Source organism: Aythya ferina (genome assembly GCF_964211825.1).
Source record: "Aythya ferina genome assembly, chromosome: 1".
NCBI classification, from domain to species: domain Eukaryota; kingdom Metazoa; phylum Chordata; class Aves; order Anseriformes; family Anatidae; genus Aythya; species Aythya ferina.
The window spans coordinates 53,938,165-53,955,523 of NC_140296.1; the positions used below are offsets into that span (position 1 = coordinate 53,938,165).

General features: G+C 40.2%; 1 protein-coding gene across 1 annotated transcript in view; it reads left to right on the forward strand.

The window, feature by feature from the left end:
- The window catches only part of GPC6 (glypican 6), a gene marked incomplete at its 5' end in the record, with an annotated part of 825,666 nt that overhangs the window by 750,931 nt on the left and 57,376 nt on the right, over positions 1–17,359 (forward strand). The window contains 2 exons of the mRNA XM_084506834.1: positions 870–1,000; positions 12,765–12,908. Coding sequence (XP_084362960.1) covers positions 870–1,000; positions 12,765–12,908 — 275 coding nt within the window. The remainder of the gene's footprint in view (positions 1–869; positions 1,001–12,764; positions 12,909–17,359) is intronic.

Below are 17,359 nucleotides of genomic sequence, written 5' to 3' on the forward strand. Positions count from 1 at the left end.
GGTATCTGTTTAAACCTACTTGGGTGCTAGAAAGTCTTAAATACTAACATACGAGAAGAATCAAATATAATGTTCAAAGGTATAGTATAAATGCAAGTTTATCACATCTCAGAAATTGCGGCTTAGCTTTGTCCATGTGTAGACATGTGAGGTATGGCAAAATGTTTTTTACAGTTATTAATTTCTTTAAAGTTGCTTTGTTTTTACTTGTTAGTGAGCAATATTAGCTAAAATTGTTTTTGAGAGGGACTCAAAACCAAACTAAGCAAACAATTGTTTTTAAATTCCAAAACAAAGGAAGTATTTTCTTGCATACAACTTTCAACCACATTTTGAAAACATAGCAGGGCAAACATGGTTTATACCTATATACTATGGCAGAAATCCAATATTCATCTGCTGTTCATATTGCAAGAAAATGAGATCATTAAGGTCAGAAAGAACAGCTGCTTTAATTATAACACCCTGATATATCATATCAAAGTTTTCATCATCTCATACAAACTCTAAGAACATACCTCAGGGATTCATTTCTATCATCCTGCTTTTTTCTTGGGACAGAGATCACACGAGCACACTCTAGAACAATGACTGCTCCACATGGTGCGATGCTGTATAAAATAACTGCATTGCAAGCTCAATAATGCTATGGCAACTATTGTTAATCTAACTTTTTGAGTCTTTATTCCTCTTTCTGTGGTGGCAATGTAAAGGGAAGCTGGTTTTGCTAGCTAGGGAGCTGCACTGCAGGCAGGTTTCATGGTCCTGCTACCATAAATCCCCAGGGCTCCTGCTTGGAGCATTCAGTCTGCCTGAGGCACCTGAAAGTATCCCTTCTTTAAGGGAATGGCTGCTTTGTGTTTCAACAGATGCTATGCTTCTGGTAGCGGAGAGATTAGAGGGACCATTCAACATTGAATCAGTCATGGATCCTATTGATGTCAAGATTTCTGAAGCCATCATGAACATGCAAGAGAACAGCATGCAGGTGTCGGCAAAGGTACTGTGTGAGTTGCGCCTTCTCTGTTGCTGTCACAAGCAGGGGGAAAATCTTCTGTACGGGCTTTAAGAAAGATCGTCCAGACCACTAGAAATTGCATTTGTACATTCAACAGTTCTTTAGGCTGCCTTTGAATCCTTGGTCTAGTTAAACAAACTAGAAGTTTTTAAAAATCATGCAACAAGGAGAAAGATACCATTTAGTAAACTCCAAATCAATAGTTGTAAGAGCCTTGAGGAAAACAGATTTCTGAAAATTAATGGCAGCTCTGTAAGAAAAATCCTGCAGAGTATGTCTAGTAATTTCTGCTTGTGTCTCATCCATGATTCCCCATATTAACATACATTTTGATCTGTTTAAATCAGACTGAAGCACAATGTGTTTGAAGTGAATACAGAAAATGCTCCATTTAACCTCCTTTAATAGCTACTCTGGGGAAATATCATTACATTGGACAGCCTCTGATTAGCAGACCTCAGTTTGATGGAGTTTTGTCTGGAGTCTGACACAAAGATAAACAGAGTTAATGATACCCATAACCTCCTTTCCATTTTTAGTGCATGTGTGTACACAGATCACTGCCACCCCTGAACCCCACACTAATAAGGTCCTTTGAATTCAGTAACAGGTTCTGTTAAGCCAGCAGTCAACAATTAATATCTTTTCCTTAATATTCAGCAGTGCACTGCAGTTCAAAATCTAAAGTCAACAGCTTGCCAGGTTCTCTGCATTAGGAGTTTCCACCTGCATTGATCTCTCAGCAGTCAGTTATGTGCTGACCAGACTGCTACCTGAGTCAGTGAGTTTCCGTTGCTTGTAAGGAAGCTTCCATAGCTGGAAAAAATGTGGGGATAAAAGGCAGGAGGCTGAGGTTAATATTCTTCCTGGATTTCCTTCAAGACACTTTTTACTTTCAACCTCCATGAAGGTACTCAGATTTTAAAAGTAGTCTACATCCTGTGCAATGAGACTTTGTTCTGGCAGCAGTGATCGAGGAGTGTATCAGCCAAATATTTTGGGAATCAAAGGCCTGCTTCAGCAGACTCAGTCCTTACCTCAAAAAAGAAACAAAAAATATTTTCATTAAAAGCTCACCAAAGACTCAGGTGTATTTCCTTTTCCTTTTAACTTGCTCGGATCTCACAGCTTTTCCATTAGTCAGGAAGCTGCATTCCCTGCCAGAATCCAATGACATCACCTTGGCACGAGCTCATCTCACTACTCATTTGTAATAGAGCAGGCTGTCTGTCCTATCCTTCAGAAATATTTTATTTGCTCTAAAGGTTAATAAATCACAGAAATTTCATTTGCACTCTAAACTTTTTCTTCTAAGAGAAATCTTAGCCAGTATTTTTTCAAATCTTGAAAAACAGAAATCAAATTATGTCAATGAAATTTATTTTGCTGTATTTTCATAGATAACAGAGCTGTCTATGTTTGAGGTGCTTTTGTATTTTCTGTGCAGACCATTACTCTCCTGAAATGTGATTTCCTTGCTTTCTAGGCTATATCCCTCTTTTTTTCAGGTCTGAGCACATAGAAGTGTTTTATTATTAAAGAGAAGTATGAGAAGGCAAAGTCTTTGGGTTCAGCGCTGTGATCTTCTATGTCTGTCATGTCAGATCTATAAAGATGATATATGAGCAGACTTTGCATCAGTCATCTATTGTCTAATTTTTCCCCTTATACATACTGACCACTTAAAGCTTCAGTGAAAATGATAGATACCTTGCTGGATGTAATGGAGTGCACAGAATGCAATTGCAGACCTAATGCAGGAGAAGAACCACGCTTGTCAAATATTCTGAGACTCTATTCAGAAAGCTTCAGGCACGATGCTGAAATCATGCTATTTTCTCTTTCTTCAAAACATTTTGTGTCTTGCATTTGACTGCATCTGCTGAAAATGTGGTGACTAGGAATCACAGCTATTTTTCCACAAGTCAGTCAGTACTTTTTTACAATGGGAAAATGATGATGCACTAATAATGTCATGCCTGCAACACCCCCATACACACAGATTATTTTTCACCATTGACATGTAGCTTTTCCTACCTGAAAATCTGTCTGATGTCTGGAAAGATGCTCTATGTTGTATTCAGTATCATTTAGGGCCATTTTGTATATTGCTGTATACTGTACGTATAATATTGTATATTCTCTTCAAAGGAATGGAACAAATAACAACAAACAGCTTCTTTTTCAAGGAAGTCTTACTAATCTCATCCTCTTTGTGGGCAGAAGCCCCAGAGACCATTTAATCCAATATCCATCCCTCTCCTGTTTCACATATTTCTGTAAATTGCCCATTTCCAAAAGTCACTTCCATTAAACTGCACTATCACTTTGTCTCTGTGTTGCACAATGATGCTTTGTATTATACCAGCTAAAACTAGACATTTAAATTTATTTGAGAAAAATATGTTTGGTATAACACATAGACCATATATTCCTGTGCACATGGATACAAAATTAAGTGAGCAAAAATTTATGCTTTCCAAAATAATAATTCTATAAAAATAAATAAGCATGCTCATATGTGAATGATGAAGTCTTCAATTTAACACATCAGCAGAAAAATATATCATAAACTTCCTAATTTTTTTTTTTTATGGTTTATCCTTCCATTCTTCACTTGATGTAGTACTGAAGGTTCTGCCCAATATCTCTTTCCTACAAATATGCGTCTCCTATTCAGCACTATTCTTCTGAGAAATCTTCTTCACGGTTGCAGTTACACTGATAAATAAAATAGGGGAAAGGAGCAGTGCCTGACCTGAGGCCAGACTGATTAATTTCTATACTGCTGAGATCTACCTTCTTTGCAGTCCTTTCATTCTGCAAAGAACAAGTTGTAGCAGTCCAAGAAAAAGCCAATGAGTTAACAATTAATCAGTGGAGACAGTCAGGGCTTATTACTAGAGTTCACATTTGTCTTTCATTTCTGTAGAAGAGACAAACCCTCTGTCTTCCACTCCTGGCAGGTACACATCAATATTAAGACAAAATTATAGAGGTGCCATATGTACCTCTTCTATCCTTGTACTTCCAACCAAAGACATATAGGCTCAGCCATATGTCAGCTCAGAATCACAGAACGGTTGAAGTTGGAAGGGACCTCTGGATATAATCCAGTCCAACCCTCCCTGCTCAAGCAGGGTCACATACAGAACATTGCACAGGATCATGCCCAAACAAGTTTTAAATATCTCCAGAGAAGGAGACTCCAAAGCCTCTCTGGACAACCTTTTCCAGTGCTCTGTCACCCTCACAGTAAAGTTTTTCCTCATATTCAGATGGAACTTTCTGTGTATCAATTTGTGTTGCTTCTTTTTCTATCACTGGGTCCCATCCTCCTTGTACTCTCCCTTGAGACATTTATATACATTGATAAGATCCCCTCTCAATCTTCTCTTCTCCAGGCAAAACAGGCCCAGTTCTCTCAACCTTTCCTCATATGAGAGATGCTTCAGTTCCCTAATCAACTTCATAGCTCTCCACTAGACTCAGTCCAGTAGCTCCATGTTCCTCTTGTACTGGGAAGCCCAGAGCTGGACACAGTACTCCAGGTGTGGCCTCACCAGGGCTGAGGGGATCACCTCCATTGACCTGCTGGCAACATACTTCCTAATGCACCCCAGGACATCATTGGCCTTTTCAGCTACAATGGCACATTGCTGGCTTATGGTTAACCTGCTGTCACTAGGACTCTCAGGTCCTTCTCCATAGAGCTGCCTTCCACAGGTCAACCCCCAACCAGTACTGGTGCTTGGGGTTACTCCTCATGAGGTTCATTACTTTACATTTGCCTTCATTGACCTTCATGAGGTTCCTTTCTGCCCAACTCTCCAACTTGTCCAGGTCTCTATCAATGGCAGCACAGCCTTCTGCTGTATCAGCCACTCCTCCCAGATTTGTGATGTCAGCAAACTTGCTGAGTGCAAACTTGCACTCTATCCCTTCATCCAGGTCATCGATGAGTAAGTCAAACAAGACTGGACACAGTCCTAAACCCTGGGTGACAACACTAGCCACAGGCTTGCAACTAAACTGCACCACTAAGCACTGCACTTTGAGCTCTGCCATCCAGCCAGTTCTCAATCCACCTCACTGTCCACTCATCTAATCCACATTTCCTGAGCTTACCTATGAGGATGTTGTGGGAAACAGTGTCAAAAGCCTTACTGAATTCAAGGTAGACAACATCCACTGCTCTCTCCACATCTACCCAGCCAGTAATTACATCACAGATGGATAACAGATTGATTTCCCCTTAGTGAATTTATGCTATCTGATCACCTTCTTCTCTTCCATATGCTTAGAGATGGCCTTCAGGATGAGCTGTTCCATCGCCTTTCCAGGGATGGAGGTGAGGTTGACTGGCCTGTAGTCTTCTTTTCTCTTCCTTGTGTTTGAGTTTTGCCAGGAGCTCCTGGCTCATCCATGAAGGTCCCCTGCCCCCTTTGCTTGACTTGTCACTCATAAGGATACGCTGATATTGAGCCTGGAGGAAGTGGTGCTTGAATACTGACCAGCTCTCTTGGACCCCCCTTCTTTCTAGGGCCCTAGCCCATGGCATTTTTCCAAGTAGGTCCCAGAAAAGACCAAAGTTTATTCTCCTGAAGTTCAGGTTTGCAATCTTACTTATTGCCCTGCCTCCTCCATTCAGGATCCTGAACTCCAGCATTTCATGGTCACAGAAGCCAAGGATAACTCCAACATCCACATCTCCAACCAGCCCCTCTTTGTTTGTTAGTATAAAGTCCAGCAGCACATCTCTCCTCATTGGCTCATCCACCTCCTATGTCAAATGTTATTGTAAATGCTCTGCAGGAACCTCCTGGACTGTTTGTGCCTAGCTGCACTGTCCTTCCAGCAGGTATCAGGGTGGTTGAATTCCCCATGAGAACCAGGGTCTGTGATCACGAAGCTACTTACAGCTATCTGTAAGTGGCCTGCAGTAAACACCCACAACAGTGTCACCCATATTAGCCTGCTCTTTTATCCTTACCCATATGCACTTGACTCACTTGTCATCTACCTGTAGGCAGCGCTGCATATATTCCAGATGTGCTCTCTCATAAAGCGTAAGTCCACCTCCTCACCTTCCTGGTCTGTCTTTCCTAAAAAGCACATAGCCATCCATGGCAGCATTCCAGTCACGAGAGCTATCCCACCATGTTCCTGTAACTACAATAACAATCAAAGCCTTGCAACTGCACACAGATCTCTAATTCTTCCTGTTTACTTCCCACGATATGTGCATTGGTGTGCAGGCACTTCAGAGAAGTATTAAAGCATACCAGTATCACTGCTGCAAGAGGATATATACCCCATAGTCATGTCTTGTAGACACTTCCTTGCCTGCTGGAGTTATCCCCACTTGAGCCTTGTTTTGCTGGCTGGGTAGTCTCTGTAACTCTCTCCTTCCCCCACCTTTCCTAGTTTAAAGCCCTCTTCTTCACCAGCTTGGCTAGTCTCTGACCAAAGATGCTCTTCCTCTTCTCTGACAGACATACTTCACCAGCTGCCAGCAGACAAGCATGTGCCATTGCATAAAACAGAGCATCTTTGCTCCAAGGCCATTGACTTTTCTTGTTTGTGTGTTGATTGTAGTTGACTCTTTCAACACAGTGCACATTAAACAGATACTATTATGATAAGATCCTCCAATTCATCCTGAGGCTGGAATCCTTTTCTGTTTCCTTGATATTTCTCTGCAGTCTATATTCAGCACTGGCTGTTTAGAAAGTCTGACTACAAATCTCTAAGCTTCATACACTGCTCATGTTTTGTTGTTGTCATGTCCCTGAACAGCAGCTACAAGAGGTCCTTATTTTGCCTCAGGGAAAATCATGTTCCTGACAGCCTAAACATTTGGAGATGCTTTTTTTCAAAAAGTAGCAATGGTCTAGAAGGTTAGACCCCAAGGCCCTTCCATCTAGAGGAATCTGCATAATCTGCATGCTCTGTATCAGACCTGAGTTTCTCTGCTCAAAAAAAAAAAAAAAAAAAAAAAAAAAAAAGGACTAAACATCATCAAAACCAGCTTACATAGCTTCCTCATCTAACACTTGCAGCCATTCTGACAGGGTACCTGTGGTGGTTTTACACAGCTGGGGAACTGAGCTCCACCACAACCACTCTCTCACTCCCCCTCCTCAAAGGGAAAGGGGGAGAAAATACAATGAAAAGGGCTGAAAGGCTGAGATAAGGACACAGAGATCACTCAACAATTACCAGCATGGGCAAAACAGACTCAGCATTGGGAGATTAATATAATTTATTACTTATTACTAACAAGCTACAGAAGTGAGAAAGTAAAAGCAAACTAAAAACACCTTCCCACCTTCTTCTATGTCCTCCCCCTGAGTGGCACAGGGGAAATGGCAATGGGGGCTGCAGTCAGTTGCTAATGCTTCATCTCTGCCACTCCTTCACGGTCACTCCCTGGCCCTGCTCCACGTGGGATCCCTCCCATGGGATGCCATCCTTCCCGAACTGTGGGGGCTGCCCACAGGCAGCAGCTCTTCAAGAACTGCTCCAACATGTGTCCACACCACGTGGTTCATCTGTCAGGAGCAAACTGCTCCAGCAAAGGTCCCCCATGGGCTCCCCTAGATCCCCTGCTCCTGCTTGTGCTCTTGTCCAAGGGCAGCAGCTTTTTTTCCCTTTCTTAAATCTGCTCTCACAGAGGCCCAACCAACATTGCTCACTGGCTCGGCTCTGGTTAGTAGCAGGTCCCTTTGGAGCCGGCTGGAGCTGGCTCTGATCTGACATGGGGCAGCTGCTGGACTCTTCTCAGAGAGGCCATCCCTCCTCTCTCCCCTCTCCCCACCAAAAACCTTGCCCTGTAAACCCAATACAATACCTTCTGCAAACCAACCACAGAGAGCACAAAAACTCTCAGTCTAGGATGTCTGAGATGTCTCTTAAGATGTCACCACATTTTAAGAGTAAGTTTTGCTGGGTCTACCCAGACTACTGTGGGCCCTGAGAGCAGACTCATATGTGTAGTGGGTTTACGTGGCAAGGTTTTGATAGCAGGGGGCCATAGGGGTGGTTTCTGTGAGAAAGATCTAGAAGCTGCCCCATGTTTGGGAAGGGCCCCATTGTTTTCCAGAGCTGAGCCAATAAGCGATGTTGTTTGCGCCTCTGTGAGAGCATATTTAATACAGGGAAAAAAAACGCTGCGCCACACAGCAGCCAGGATAGTCAAGGGAGTGAGAAAACAGCCTTGCAGGTGCCAAGGTCAGTGTAGAGGGAGGCGGAGAGGTGCTCCAGGCGCCGGAGCAGAAGTCCCCTGCGGCCTGTGGTGAGGACCATGGTGAAGCAGGATGTCCCCCTGCAGCCCATGGAGTACCACGGTGGAGCAGGGTTCCACGCTGCAGCCCGTGGAGGAGACCACGGTGGAGCAGGTGGCCCTGCACTGACGGAGGCTGCCACCTGTGGAAGACCCCTGCCGGAGCAGATTCCGGGCCGGACCTGTAGCCCATGGAGAGGAGCCCACGCAGGAGCAGGTGATCTGGCAGGAGCTGCTGCCCGTAGGGGAGCCAGGTTGGAGCAGTTTTCTCCTGAGGGATGGACCCCGTGATACGGACCCATATCTGGAGCAGTTCTGGAAGAGCTGCTGCCTGTGGGAAGCCCAAACTGGATCAGTTCATCAAGGACTGTATCCCGTGGGTGGGACCCCACAGCACAGGGGACGAGAGTGACTGAGAAGGAGCGGCAGAGAAGAAGTACTGTACACTGAACATAAGCCCCATTCCCCCGTTCCCCTGCGCCGCTCGGGGGGAGGAGGTGGAAGAGGGTGGATGGGGGGGGAAGGTGCTTTTGGTTTGCTTTTTCCTTTGTTTTCTCACTTCTCTCGCTTGTTAGTAATAGGCAATAAATCTTACTATCTCCTTATGCCGAGTCTGTTTTGCCCGTTACAATAATTACTGAGTGATTTTCTCATCCTTGTCTCAACCCTTGAGCCCTTTTCACATATTTTCTCCCCATTCCTCTTTGAGGAGGGGGAGTGAGAGAGCGGCTGTGGTGGAGCTCGGCTGCCCACTCAAGCGGAACCACAACAATGTGTTAGTCAGGTTGCAATAGATTTACCTTGGGTTTATCCTGATAATGTCTCTGAGACATATTATCTTCGTTACTAAAATCTCTTCATCATTCTACAGTGACACATCTTTATTATTTGAATATTATAGTGACAAACTAGTGTTCTGCAACACCTTGATTATTTCTCAGGTTAAAATTTCATAATCTGTATATTGTTACTTGTGGCTCAGCTCATATCCAAGATTTAGTCATAGCATACATATACTTCATCCTCATTCTCCTTCTCCCTAAGGATATTCAGAGTCATAACAACATATCTGTGCTCCTTTAAATCTTGGCCAAAACTTGTTTGAAGGCCTTCACAATCTTCCCATAATGTTGACTGTACCATCACCTTTGTTTTTTGCTTGAAGTCAAAGAGTAAAACATACATCTGTTTCATTTCAGCTGTATGAATATTTAGTACCTGACATCTGCATAGATTGCTTGTTCACAAGAAGTGGGAGAAAACTCACAAAACAGCAGAAAACATGCTAAAGCAACCATTTTTCTTCAAAATGTAGAAAATCCCCAATCTGGTTGTGTCAGCATAATTATGCCTTCAGTGCTCCTCAGAACACAACATACTGGACTTTTTTCCTGCTTTTTAAACAGTCTGGTTCTATACAGATGTTTGGCTGCCTTAAGTGTTATTTGGATACCATGCCAAGATTTTTGCTCTTTCATAAAGGCTATCCCCATAGCTGAGTCTCCCATTAGTGAGTCTTAAATCTACTTTTATCCAAGCTGATCAATGTGCCATTTTAACCTATGGATATATGTTCCTTTTTTGCAATTACTTCAGCTAAAAGGATGAATAAGCTCCATGACATAGCAGACTACCTATGCATTATTTATAAGAAGGAAATCTTCATAAAACGACGTCCAAGTTTCTTCTGAAAATAGCCTCAGAGTTTCATATTAACAAAACCTCTTCATTTATCTATGTTCTTTCCAGAGCCCTGTGCAGGAAAAATATAATGGCACTTCAGGAAAAAATCAATACTATTCTATCTGAAGATGAGAGAGTCAATGGAGCAGAGTCATATAGACACTCAATAGGAAACACTGAGCACTAGCACATCTAAATAACAGTATGACTCAAAGCTTCATAGAGTAAAAATTCTTTCTGCTGGGATTCAAAACATTGAGGTCTCATAGGAAAATAACTTCTTTTTTTACAGTTACTCACTAATCCTGAAGTACCTCCGTTTAGAAAGCTCGATAGAAATAATTCTTCGCTGGTTCTGTTGATCTGATCTCACGGCTTGGTTTGTATTCCTGACCACAGAGGGTTTCTGCTCTTTGTGGCACCCTAGGAAATGCCATCTGAGCTTTAGCTGCAGTTCAGTGGGGCATGGTCTCCAATAGGTCTTATGTTAAGACAGTCCTTGGATTTCTTGGACATGTTGAGATATCACAGATGATTATAGATGCTGATGTGAGATCAACTGAAGAGAGCTTTTGATCTCTGCTACAAAAGATGGAAGCTTAGATGTTTAGCTCAAATATAGATGCCTACAAATTCACACCTAAATTTTGGATTCCTAATTTCAAGTGAAATTGCTTCTCTAAGGTGGACTGCCATAATTATATATAAAATGTGGGTTTTGTTTTTCTTTTTCTTTTTTAAGAGAGTGTATTTATGTTTCTAATTCACAGCATGTATAATGTTCTTATACATGCTTATACACTCTTATAATGAACACCAGAATATTTTTCCAGAAATTGCTCAGTATCTTTGAACAGCTCTGTAAAGAAAATATTTCATGTGCTTCTTGTGCTTCTTCTCAGGAAGCATTCGTTAATTTCAGGTATCAGCTTAACATTTTCTGTTCTGTCAGCTAATACCTGGATGCAAATCAGAAAATGTCTCTTTTGCAGTCAAAATATAGTTACTAATTATTTTATCCTTGCTGCATTTTTGCCAGATCATTAAAAAGTAGATGATTTCTTCTTCTAAAAGATGCTGTCTAATTACCACCTTAAATATTGTCTGGCTGTACATAATTGTGTTCATACAAAACTCCTTACTATAAGTATTTGTATGTAGATAGATACCACAAAGTCTCTGTTGTTTTTTCCAGTATGTCATAAGAAAAATTATGCAGACTCATAGCTACTCCACTTGGTCATACAAGTAGCTTAACACACTCTGTGAAATTTAAGAAGATTCAGTGCCCTCAGTTTCCTTTCCTCTGACAGTCAAGTAGCATGGTCTGGAAAATTGACATTTGTCTCTGTAAGTAAATACCTGATTGCTCAGTTGACCAAAGGGGATTTCATAGATATCTAAATAAACAGTTATGTTTTCCCTGTACAGCTGATCTACAGTCAGAAGAAATATGTAAACCTTTGTAAGTATAACAGATGTTCCCAAGACATATATTTGGCCCTTATATTATCAATCATAATCATGTATAAGTCCTGAACATTATTCTTAGTTGAATTTTCTTCACAGAGGAAAAATCAGATTCTTTCTTGTTGAAAAATTTAGAACCTTAAAAACTGAAATCAGCTTTCCTAGTTTGTTAAATGAATGATTGTCCAATAATCCTCATCACTAAGGAGGCTAGAAACTATTCAAGAATCCTTATACATATGCTGAAACGAGACCAAGCAGAGTTTCATACATAAATTAAAAATCCCAATGTCCCTACAGCAGCTGACTTGCTGGACTTTGGGCCAAAAAAGACCTGATGACTGCAAATAAATTTAGAATGAATCAGTTTCTTTTAGCAAATTTTGAATCATCTGGGGCCTCTAAATTAACATCAGGAAACTAGCTAAAAGCTAACTGTAATGAAACCTGAAAGCAACAAAAACCATGGCTACTTCAGGAGAGAAACAATCAAGATGGATAATCTAAAATCTAAAATGTAATTTCTTGGATATTCAACCTCCTTTCATCTAAACAACTTCTGTATATCCCAGAATTCCTCTGGGAGTTCCTCTGCGATGTATCCTTGATATCCAGTAGTCAAATGTGTCTTCTGTCTCCTTTAATATGCACAAGATATATGCTACTAAAATTTATTTCCAAACGGAAGAATATAAAGAAATCTTATCATTCTGAACATTATTTATATACCTAGAAAACAAACACAGTAGCAGAAAATTGTTCTCTCAACTGCCCACACAACATGCCTTATCCCTCATCCAGGGACAGAGCAGCTAGGGAATTAGAAAGGAATATATTCATAAGACTATTTCATCATTGACTTTTTCTCTGAGACTACAAACAAGATTACCAGGTAGGAATAGGTGTAGGTAAGAATTATGAATGAGCTGTGTTTCTGGTTTAAAACCATGTTTTAAGAAAAGATGAAACAATTAACAACCAAGTTCTGGCACAACGAACTTCATTTTGTTCATTTCCCTTCCTGAACAGATAACAATTAAAATGCTTTAAGGTGTTAACTTGTTGAAATAATCACCTTCACTAATTAAGTGTTTTAAGGGCTCTATATGTTTTTATACCTTCACTAAGTAATTAACAATGTTTAATTTTTAATCCAAGTCTTAATATAGGACAAGTGCTCTACTCACTATTAGCAAAACGTCAGTCAAAGCTGAAGTTTCAAATATATGAAAGACAGAATAAATATGATGTAAAATGCCAGCCTCCCTCTTTTTATGACTGTCATATAACCTAAAACGTCTTTTTCAGGTTTTCCAAGGATGTGGCCAGCCTAAACCAGCACCTGCCCTAAGATCTTCCCGTTCTGTCCCTGAAAACTTCAATACCCGGTTTAGACCATATAACCCGGAGGAGCGACCTACAACTGCTGCTGGCACAAGTTTGGATAGGCTGGTAAGGCAAAGCATACTCCACTCTTAAATAAGTAGAAACGGCTTGGTAATATATGTTATTCTCTAGACAATTTTTTAAAAAATAATTTTGTAATCTGTATATAGTTTCTATGCCAACTGCTCTAGCGTTCAACAAATCTTTTTTCCCCATTGGAAATAGTCCAGAGTTGTATTCTAGGAGAGCAATATAATTCACTTCTACAGTATTAGAAAGGTTAGAAGACAATAAGCTTTATTTCCATCCGTCCCAAAAAAAAAAAAAAAAAAAAAAAAAACCTACTTTATCAGCTAAAACATGAGCAATCATTAATCTTTATTTATTTAATCATTTCAAAAATAAGACTTTAATATAAGATTATTTTTTCTACTACCAGTCATTGGATTCACATTTCAGATTTCACTGTTCCTGCTATTTATAAATCTACAGATTTATAGCAGGCTAATTATTATAGCTGCTAATACTGTCTCGGTAATTATCTTGAAGTAATGCCAATGGACAAAATTAAAAAGCTGTAAAGAGTCTGAATCAAAACAGACTGTATCGCACAACCTCCACTTGCCATGCTTGTTGCTGAACACTTGCACAACACTGTTCTGTCTCTCAGAAGAGGTTCATATTCAGGGCTGTAGCAAGAGTGAAGGGAGAGGAGCACCCAGCTGGGAACAGCTACTGTTAGCTGGGGCTTTGAGTTTTGGTGAGCTGCCCTCCTGCAGACAGGTGCTAGCTGCACTGCAGCACCAAAATTTTGTTTGGTGCTGCAGTGCAGACATAGCAAAATGTCTTGCTATGGTTCTGATCACAAGTCTAAACTGTCTAGAGGTTTTTCTCAACTTTAATTGCTGAGCAGACACCCAAATACACTAATTCAATCAAGACCTGTCTCTCTCCTTGGCACTGTCTTTCTGCAGATTCCTTTGACAATCACCACAGTGCTTTACAGTGCCAAGTCTTTCCAACAGCCTATGCTGTAGCCCATCCATCAATCAACTGTATTCTGTCAATCTCCATTGCAATTCAAATGAAAAATAGCACATCATTCTAGCCAGGACATTGGATTAGTATGCAGCAAAAAGCAATATTTTTGAGTTCTCTGTTCTTCTGGGAATAGTGTAGCCTGTTTATCCTACAAGGAGGAACAGAAAATAAGATGTGGACCTCTGAGGTAGACTTAGGTCTCTCTAACACAGTAGATTCATAAAACAGTGTAGCATCTCAGGCTAAAAATCTTGTTTGGTGCAGAGGCCTGAATCTTAACCTAGAACTGGCCAAGGTGAAGTGAAAGGTTACTGTAGTGTGTAGGCTTCAGTCATGTTCTGCAAAAAGTTAAAGGCTGCAAAAAGAGGAAGTAGGAGAAAGAGAACAAAGAGGAAGGCTGGTAGCGCAGCTTAGCTTGGATTACTGCTACATTGTAAGAACTGAGCATTTTTGCAAAGAAAAAAATTTAAAAGACCTTCCATATTTGCATAAGGAGAATACTTCTAAACACATTAATAACCTTTTTAAACTACAAACTTGCAAAATACCAAGCACCATCCTGAATAAAGCAGTAATGTGTCATATGCTGTTGGCCTTTAAATGCTGTAACTAATGAAAATTGCTAGTGAAGACAACCCTTTATAACTCATAATAACCTGTAGACCTTCAAAGGGAAACTTTTATCCATATGATTTAACTAGATTCCTTCACACGTTCTTTCATAAATAAATAAATAAATCTTTGTTGCCATTACTTCATAAAAGCATTACAGTATTTACCTATTTGTCTTTCTTGCTGCTAATATTTAAAATAATAACTCTTCATGCCCTATTAGTAACGTGTGATATCAAATCCATCTCCAATCAGCAGCGATATATGTGTTACCTACTTTTGTGTTGAGAGCAACAATCCCTGACGTTTGAGATGGACACTGACCTCAACTGGAGCAAGAAAAGGTTGCTTATGTGGATTAAAGCAGAAGGCTTTGTTTCAGAACCATAATCCCTTAGCAGCTCTTGGGAAAGGTCACTGCCTGTATCTCACATCAACCTGGGTATTTTTATCCAGAAGGATATAAATGTTGTGTTTCTGTCTCATAGGAACACCATTCAAACTGCCTACATTAGACCTTCAGCATTTAATGTGCTGAATCATTCCCTGAATCATATCTCTCTTCATTAACTATAGACAGAGCCTAGAGGACCAGCTTCAGTTAGATGCTCCCAATCCTTGCATCATTAATAAGACACAAGTAGAATCCCACCCAAAGCAGTTTTCCAGTCTGCACAATGATCATTTTCTATTTCTTACTTAATAAAAATGTACAGCAAGATTAGTATTTTGATAGTTGTGCCAAACGGTTAAAGCTCCTTTTCATTATTATTGATATAAGAAACATGGAGTTATTACTACCTGCTTTTATGTAAGAGGAACTTTTCCTCATGAGTCAGCTGACTATTCAGTCTTACATTTATGGTTTTAGACGTCTGTTCTGGAGATTTTACTCACAAAATACTGTTGGACCACTTAACTTCAAGTTGTCATCACAAAGTTCAAACATGCAGCTATGTAAACCTCAAAACAAGTGACAAACAATCCTGTTTTCATTTGTCTTTGACAGCACGTCCTTAGAAGTGACCAAGTTTAGAAAATATTTCCTCTGAATCTCAATAGCATTGCACATCTGAATCAATTTTTTACTCCTGCTCATATTCTCATTTGTGTATTTAATTCAGTTGAGCATATTTTATCAGTTATGTTGCACAATGCAGATCTCTCATGAGAAGCCTACACTGAGAACATCAGATGCTGAACACCTCTGAAAATGTGTTTCATTATGCTTGCCTGAATTTCATAGAATCATAGAATCACAGAATCATTAAGGTTGGAAAAGACCTTCAAGCCCATCTGGTCCAGCTATCACCCTACTACCAACATCACCCAATAAAATTTGATTAATCCAGCCATTGTGTTCCAAGAAGGGAGGTTTGCCTGCATTATGGCATTAGTCTGTAAAACTTAATAAAAAAGAAATAGATCAAAATTAATTGAGAAAAATGTGGGGAAAACAGAAAAAAAAAAAAAATAAAAAATAAAAAGATCCCCCCAAAGCAGGTATAGTTGGATTAAAATGCAGTAGATGTATTTAGGAAGTCATGCAGAGCTTGAGCTTGAGAGGGTTGTCTAAGCATGGACGTAAAACACCATCTGAGACTCACAGAATCATAGAATGGGTTGGGCTGGAAGGGACCTTAAAGATCTAATTCCACACCCCCTGCCATGGGCAGGGACACCTCCAACTATACCATGTTACTCCCCAGAGTATTGGAAACAGGGGACTGGAAGATACCACATAGGACTATAGGAGACCAATGGAACAGAAGTAGGGAGCCAGGTAGAATATGCTGCAGCATCCCAAGCAGTTCAGTACACTTATTTCCAGCAATTAAATCAAGTATTTGTAGCATGGGGCCTAAGAGTCAGGCTCTTTCTGAAGTCAATGGAGAGAGACATACATCTTCAGAGAGTGATTCACCCCATCTGTCACAGACACTTCTCATAGATTGGGAAATGAAAGGCTTAACTATAGTTATCTATATGTAGATAAGCAAAACTGTCTGAGATGCCTTGGAGTATGTGATATCTGACTGAGCTGGCAGGATGCCCATGCTCTCCTAGACTTGGGGGTTGAAGGCCAGGTAGGATACCTGAGAGGAAGACCACTATATGGCATCCAAGAGTGGAGGACAGAACTGAGGCCCAGTTATTCTCTGAAGTCCCTCTTGGGGGATTCAGCTGCATCAATATAGTCCCCTAATGTTATTTGAGATGCCTATGGTTTTCAAGATGTGCAAATGTAACTAGAAATACTTACAGGAGACCTGTCTAAGCAAGATGGAATACATCAAAGCTACTAAATTTACTTTATATGCTCTATATTTAGGTAACTAGATTCCCATCTGTTTCTCTGCCGATCATAACAGCAGCTAAACTGATTAAATATAGACATCTGTAGTATAGATACCTATAACCGCTTATTTAGATTTGATTTCTAGATGACCATCCTAGATGTGAAGGTCAGTAGTTTTTTTATTGTTAGCAGAGAGAAATGATGGCCTTTATTCAGTTTTCTAAATGTAGGTTTAGGCAACTGAGTTGAGATTAAATATTTATAAAGCATGATTCAGCTCATCCTAACGTACACGTTTAAACCTCTCAGAGAAATCCTTCTCTACCCATCTACTACAAAGTGCCAGAAAGTGACAACCTTAGGCTAAGCATCCAGCAATTACACCTGAAGTTGAAACAAACACTGTCAGAAACTAAATAACTTTAACCACTGAACTCATCTGCTTCTGTAGAGTATGATCTAAGATTTCTCATTGAAAATCTACTGCTTATAAAGATTCGTTATCTTTACTGTGGTTGCCTGTTTGGTATAACCTGTTTTGTTTTTTTATTTTCTGTTTTTTTGT